Source organism: Marmota marmota, unplaced genomic scaffold (genome assembly GCF_001458135.2).
Source record: "Marmota marmota marmota unplaced genomic scaffold, marMar, whole genome shotgun sequence".
NCBI lineage: Eukaryota > Metazoa > Chordata > Mammalia > Rodentia > Sciuridae > Marmota > Marmota marmota.
The window spans coordinates 35,203,769-35,211,194 of record NW_025999932.1 but is presented as its reverse complement, the minus strand read 5'-3'; the positions used below and the strand labels follow the sequence as shown (position 1 = coordinate 35,211,194).

The 7,426-nt window shown below is 43.3% G+C and overlaps 1 protein-coding gene across 3 annotated transcripts in view; it reads right to left on the bottom strand.

Annotated features, from left to right (window-relative positions):
• Positions 1-4,480, bottom strand: part of Nek5 (NIMA related kinase 5) — a 64,262-nt gene extending 59,782 nt beyond the window's left edge. Inside the window, exons 1-2 of one of the 3 annotated variants that reach the window (XM_048800891.1) lie at positions 4,322-4,480; positions 2,693-2,831 (exon numbers count right to left, since the gene is read on the bottom strand). In XM_048800891.1, coding sequence (XP_048656848.1) covers positions 2,693-2,809 — 117 coding nt within the window. In that variant the 5' untranslated portion in view covers positions 2,810-2,831; positions 4,322-4,480. Of the gene's footprint in view, positions 1-1,562; positions 1,709-2,692; positions 2,832-4,321 lie in introns of those variants that run through there. The other 2 variants (XM_048800889.1, XM_048800890.1) reach the window with 2 other exon arrangements.
• Between the last annotated feature and the right edge of the window lie 2,946 nt (positions 4,481-7,426).

Sequence of the window (7,426 nt, the reverse complement as noted above, 5' to 3'; positions counted from 1 at the left end):
AGTCAGTTTTTATCTGCCTTAGGTCTTGAAGGGGGAAGGGGGTATGTACTTTGATCGGCCCAAATTCTCCTGGCATCTCCTGGAGAGGTAATATATTTGGTTTGCCTGTTGGGGCAGAGGCAGAGAGGCCAGCCGATGGAGATTTTGTGGGTCCTCCTGATTCTTTTTCCTCAGTGAGTCCCCAAGATTTTCTCTCTTCATGGCAGATATCATAGCTAAGTCTACTTTACACTGTTGGCATAATTTAGGATTTTCCCTTAGAGCAAAGAAAACCTGAACATACAGCACCTCACCCCATTTCCCTTTTTTTGTAAATTTTATCAAGCTGTAAAATTGTATTAAAATTGATATTTCCCTCTGGTGGCCAGGTTTCTCCATCAGAGAGTTTGTATTGAGGCCAGGCCAAGAAAATGAGGCGCTTTTTCTTGAGTACTGAGAGTCAAATCTATCCCAATTTTTCAATACGCAGGCTAGTGGTGCACCTGGCGTATTGGAGAGAGAGAAGCTCCCATCTGAGTGAGAAGAAAACAGGATTCAGGCGCCCACGCCGCGCCAGAGAAAACTGTTCTCATTAGGGACGTCTCCCTAAGCTTGAGCTTCCTAAAGGGTCCAGAAAACCCGTCTCTCACCTTGCTTTGCCAAGGGGTTTCTGGTCCCCTTTAGCAAAGTGCTAGGGTCTCAGTTTGCCCTGTGCCAGAGACCCTGGGAGGATTCAGACTTAAGGGCATCACTGCTTATCCTCCCGGCCACTAAAAACCCATTGCAAAAGAGAAACGTGCACTCTTTTGTTGCCTTTGCTCTGTAGACTAAAGGAACCGCCTAAGGGTTAAGGGATATCTACTGGTTATAAGGTAGCAGATTACTGGAGGAGTTGATTCTAAAAATGCCTCTCTAGCAGCTTAAGGAACACAACACATTTTAAACATTGGGGCGGTAAAACAGACTAGTGAAATTTACCTATGCACCTTAGGGAACCTGGGCAGATTTTACTAATTATCTCATGCCTTTCTCAGTCCTGCAACCTGAATTGCTAACATTTCTGACCAACGAAAGAAGGGGAGCATCCAGGAGGGAATGGATGCGGATTTGGGAGTGTTGCATAGCCCATACGGAAGCAAATGTGATTGGGGCTTTCCCTCAGTGCCATTCATCTACCGATCACCTAGATACCCCTGAGGGCTGTCGGGAGGGGGCTCAAGAGAAAGGAATTTAGGACTATGTCTGAGTGTAGCCCAGACCGGAATTCCGCAGTTGTTCCAAACTCCTTCCTCCACCTCCTCGCATCCGAGGCAGACCGGGATTCGGGACACTGTGTACTCACACCAATTGCTCTCCGGGCCCAGACAGAAAAGTTGGAAGTGGCTTTGACAGAACCCAACATGCCTGCTCTGTACCGAACAGGTGATTGAGAGCTGCCTAGGCCGGGAAACCTCTCACCCGAGTCTTGAAGAGTGGCAGCTGCACTAATTGCATTTAAGTAGCCGTCGGGTGCCCACCTTACCCTCCAGAAAGAAAGAGAAAGGTGCACCTCAGACAGACATGGGGTGCATGAGAGGGCTTACCTTGGTGTAGAAGAATCTTGGTGGGACCTCCAATATGTTACCGCTGTTGACCGGTGACGAGTCCTTGCTTCCCCAATGTTGAAGAATAACACCAGAGAAGCACGCCGAGGCAAGGTCAGAGTAGAAATTAGAAGTTTATTAAAGGACAGCAGAAAAGACTTCTCCCGGAGGAAGAAGGGGACCCAAGAGGTGGAATCCCTTTTTTTTTTTTTGTACCAGAGATTGAACCCAGCGGCACTTAACCTCTGAGCCACATTCCCATTGTGTGTGTGTGTGTGTGTGTGTGTGTGTGCGCGCGCGCGCATGCATAGTGCTGGTGATTGAACCCAGGATCTTGTGCATGCAAGACAAGCACTCTATCAACTAGGCTATATCCCCAGCACCCTCCAGTCTGGTTTTTATTTTTAATTTTGAGATAGGGTCTAAGTTACTGAGCCTGGCTTTGAACTTGTGATCCTCCTACCTCTGCCTCCTGGCTGCTGGGATTACATGACCACATCCAGCCCTTGTCCTAAATTCTTGGTGCATAGAAACTGTGAGATGATTAATGTTTAGCATTTAAGGAACTAATATGTTACACAGCAATAGATCATTAACATAGATATTACTTAGAGATATCTAGCTGGAAGGTGAAATGTGGAATGAAGGAGCAGGAAGAAGAGTAATCTGCTTAGTGGTAAACACTGAAGTGAAATGAAGTGATTACCAGGTGCTTATGTGCAGAAAGAGAAGGTCAGCAAAGGGCAGATGACTGGGGACATACAGAGAGTGAGGTAAGAGAGGGGCCTCAGGAACAGCAGTCAGATAAACAAAAATGAGTGAGCAGAACAAAGTCATAGAAGAAGACTATAACAGGCTACTAGAATAAGAGAACACTATGAATATGCCATGGATCCATAATACGGGACCTGTATTGGCAAATTGCATTATGTCTGAAGTTAATCATTCACACATGAGGTTTAACTTAGGTTTGGGTAGTTTTTAGGGAGTTTCTTTTACAACTTTCTTTTAAAGTTCTTTTACAACTTTAAAAGTTGTGGTAAAATATATAAAAGACACAATATATACTATTTTAATCATTTTTAAGAGTGCAATTATTCTTAACAAAAATTGGAACTTCTCAACTTTACCTTTGCAAAATTGATCTCTTTTATGACACAGTGCTTGCTATCCAATTTTTCTTTAGCCAAGTATGCTTTTCCAAAGGCACCTTCCCCAATGATTTTAATCATGTCAAATTTATCCATGGTCTTCAGTGCTCGAAGGTTTCTGGGAATAAAGTATTGAAATTTTACTGCACATTCCTCATGACAACTAACAAAGTCAGATTTTTTTTTTTTTTTTTTTGGGTACTGGAAATTGATCTCAGAGGCACTTAACCACTGAGCCACATCCCCAGCCCTATTTTTTCATGATCCTCCTGCCTCAGCCTCCCAAGCCGTGTGTATTTAATGGGCGCGTGCCACTGCAACGGGCCAAAGTCAGAAAATTGATGACTAAAATGTAAAAGAACTGACGTTGCTAAAATTTCCCTTCAAACTTTGCAAAGACAGAGTCAAATAATTTCCTTGCATTGTGACCTTGAGCAAGTCACTTAACCTTGCAAAACCTCACTTTTCAGGTTTTAAATGGAAATAATACCTGTGTTGAAAGTTTGTTCTGACAAGGAAAGATCTTATATCCCTGGTGCCTGTCACCTCCAGAGAAGAGGAATATTCTTTTGTCGGTGTGGTAGCACAATCTAGCCCTTCTCAGTGAGAAGGTGCTGCCCCCTAGGGGAAGCTTGTAAATTGATACGGGGTTTTCAGCTCTGCACAGAATCAGAGGCATTACAGTATTTAGAGGCAGTTAGGGTCTGCATTACTAGTTGGCAAGCGAAGGCCTGCCCTACACAGTAAAGGATTGCCCCCGCCGCTCAAACTTGGAAAGTCTCCTCGTATATTTATATGTGTAGAAGAATCCGTTCACAATTATCTGCGGCTTGACCCAAACTCTGTTTTACCTCTAGACATTATATATATATATTTTCCTACAGGTATAACTCACACTGCATTTCCTACGAATGCAATTTATATATATGAAATCTTTTTTGAATTTTGGAACTTTACCAAAAAATTGATCACCATCTTTGAAAATCACGCCCTCCATTGGTCGCGCTCAGAGACCCAGCAATCTGCATGCCGCCGCCACATTCAGGCGACTGCATTACTACTTTGTAGTAGTGCTACGCACTTACAGAGGGAAATACACACTTTGTCTCCTTCTACTTCCCTTTATGCTACCATTAGAACATAACGCGGGTTTTTAAAAATCGAGTGAACAAGACAGGTTGTTTTTCCATGTCAGGGTAGGAAGTGGGCACCAAAGCGTTGCCAGTGGAGACTACGGGCACCAGAAGACCAGGTTCTGAACCAGGCGGGGGCGCAATCGCGGGGATTCAGACCACCAGTCCTGGAATAGAAGGCGCATGACAGAGGTAATAGTAAGTGGAATCCCTCAGGCTTAGAGGGGCCTCTACGTGAGGACCACCCTTGGAGTTTGCTGGCTGGAGGACTGCCTGATCGCCGCCTGTGCTCTGGAGCTCAGCGTCTTGCGCGTTGCCATGGAGCGCGACACAGCCCTAGACACTAAGCAGCTCCTCGCCTGCCCGGCCCCCAGTCTGGGACTCCATCCGCCCTCCCCACCCCACTCCCATCACCCCCGCCCCCTGCGGATCCTGGGGCAGCTCCAGCTAGGGACGAGGCCTGCCCGCAGCATACCTTTCTGCCGGCTCCTGGCTCCGCTGGGCCAGCAAAGCGTCTGGGTGGATCCAGGTTTCCCGGGCAGCTGAGACTGCCGGTGGCCTGGGCGGAGCCAGTGAGGGAACACAGTTAGGGTGCCGGGCTACAGACAGGACACCTGTCTGCACCGTTCATCCTGAAAAAAGGGCAGAGACCTGGGAGTTTGGAGACCCAACAGATAGATCACTAATCTCCTAATGCCTTAGGTCGCGACCGCTAGCATAACACAAGATCTATACCGCTCCCCGCTCTTTTTAGGGAGCACCTTGCATACATTTTTCTCTGTTCTTTAAATCACACTCCAAAGAGGTAGTCTCCCAGTTTTACAAAATGAACCGAACCGAGACAGGAAGCGTATTATTTGTTTTTGTCATGGTGGTGGTGCTGGGTATCAAACCAGGCACTTGGCGAAGGTTGAGCCAGTGCTCTACTACTGATCTACACTCTGAGCAGGAAATGTGTGTTGTACAGGGCCTTAAATACTGTCATGGGTGTATGTGAGACACATCCGGTCCTACTCTTGGCCACAACCTCGCCTTCCTTTGGGTCCCCTTACAAACTATCTGCTGCCCAGTAGTTTGCAAACTCGTCCTCTCACACCGTCCTATTCCTGATTGGCACATCAAGTTGCGGTCTAATACAGTTCATTACCTGTCTAAGTAGTTGAAAGGATGTAACTTTCACCAAAGGTAAATCCTGACACAAGTAGAACACGTCCATATCCAATGAATCTAAATAACATGACCATTTAACCCATCTTTGACACTCATACATTGCTGGTGGAACTGAAAATTGGTGCAGCCAATATGGAAAGCAGTATGGAGATTCCTTGGAAAATTGGGAATGGAGCAACCATTTGACCCAGCTATCCCTCTCCTTAGTCTATACCCGAAGGACTTAAAAACAGCACACTACAGGGACACAGCCACATTGATGTTTATAGCAGCACAATTCACAATAGCTAAACTATGGAACTACCTAGATGCCCTTCATAGATGAATGGATTTTAAAAAATGGCATATATACACAATGGAATATTACTCAGCAATAAAAGAGAATAAAATTATGGCACTTGCAGGTAAATGGGTGTCGATGGAGAAGACAATGCTAAGTTAGCCAATTCCAAAAAAACAAATGTTTTCTAAGGTGACTGACTCATAGTGGGGTAGGGAGGGGAAATATGGGAGGAAAAGACGAACTCTAGATAGGAAAGAGGGGTGGGAGGGGAAGGGAGGGGGCAGGGGGTTAGCAAGGATGGTGGAATGTGATGGACATCATTATCCAAAGTACATGTATGGAGACATGAATTTGTGTGAACATACTTCATATACAACTAGAGATAAGAAAAACTGTACTTTATATGTGTAATAAGAATTGTAATGCATTCCTCTGTCTTTATTTAAAAAAAAATCAATAATGAAAAAGTAACCTACATTTGTCCAAAAACAAACAAAAAACCAACCACTGCCTGTAAAGATCTATCAACAACTAAAAAAAAAATTTTTTTTTTTAAAGGACACTAAGTTTGAGGTTAGCCTCAGCAACTTAGTGAGTCCCTGTTTCAAAATAAAATACATAAATAGGGCTGGGAATGTAGCCCAATGATAAACACACACACAATCAATCCCATCAGTTTTTCTTCATTCCCGCCTCTTATTTTATCCCCAGTTCTGGTGATCTTGAACCCAGGGGTGCTTTTACCACTGAGCTACTTCCCAGTCTTTCCCATGCTCCCTGCCCTTTTGGAGACAGGAAAAATTGCAAAAACTGGCCCTCAAACTTGCCATCCTCCTGCCTCAGCCTCCTGAATCACTAGGAGGCATTTGCATGGCCCCTTCCTTTTTCTTAAAAACTATTAAGTGCTTGGGCTGGGGATGTGGCTCAAGCGGTAGCCTGCTCACCTGGCATGTGCGGGGCGCTGGGTTCGATCCTCAGCACCACATAAAAATAAAATAAAGATATTGTGTCCACCGAATACTAAAAAATAAATATTAAAAAAATCCTCTATCTAAACAACAACAACAACAAAAAACTATTAAATGCTGAAAAATCTCATCTAAATAGACACAGGACTAGAAGCTTTGTAAAAATTATCCCTCAATTTTGCATAGTTGTATGTGCAGAATCATACAGTAATTATCACAAAAAATGGTTTATAATCATCACCTGATAATTCCATTCACTTCCTGAAATTTTATTGAAGCAAACAATCCTACAAACCATTGGATTTTCAAAATAATTAATCCAAGACTCATTCAGCCTCTTATACATTCAAGATCCCTTTAATTGATGTTTTGGAAATGTTTACACCCTGGGGCAATGCTAAGATTTGAGATGACTGAGAGCTATAAAATATAGTGTATATGGAAACTGAGGATCTGTAAATACCTTTAAAACTATCCGTGCCTGCCTTAACTTTTTTTTAAGAGAGTAGTGACTACCTCCAAGGAGCTAATCACAATCCACCTCATTCTCCCCATAGCTAATCCTCTGACTGGGTTCTTTTGTATATCCTATAAGAATCTGTATTTAAGGATAACTACCCAGAGCTAGATCTTATTTAAAAACTGCACATATGCTGGGCACTGCAGTGTATGCCTATAATCCCAGCAGCTCAGGAAGCTGAAGCAGGAGGGTTACAAGTTCAAAGCCAGTCTCAGCAACTTAGTGAGGCCCTGAGCAACTCAGTGAGACCCTGTCTCTAAATAAAATACAAATTTGAGGGCTATCTCAGTAGTTAAGTGCCCCTGAATTCAATTCCCAGTACCAAATAAATAAATAAATAAATAAAATCACACACATTATATTCTAAGTAAATGTATTTAGATCTGCAAACCTTGAGGAAATGTGAAAATTGTTATAGTAATAAACACAAGTTGTAGCAACAGGAATAGTTAACATATGAGCTGCTAAAACTATCTATGGTCAGCATCCCCAAGAGGTAGGCATCATTATCCTCATTTTATTTCTTTTTTTAAAATTTTTTTTTAATTTATTTTTTTTATTGTTGGTTGTTCAAAACATTACATAGTTCTTGATATATCATATTTCACACTTTGATTCAAGTGGGTTATGAACTCCCAT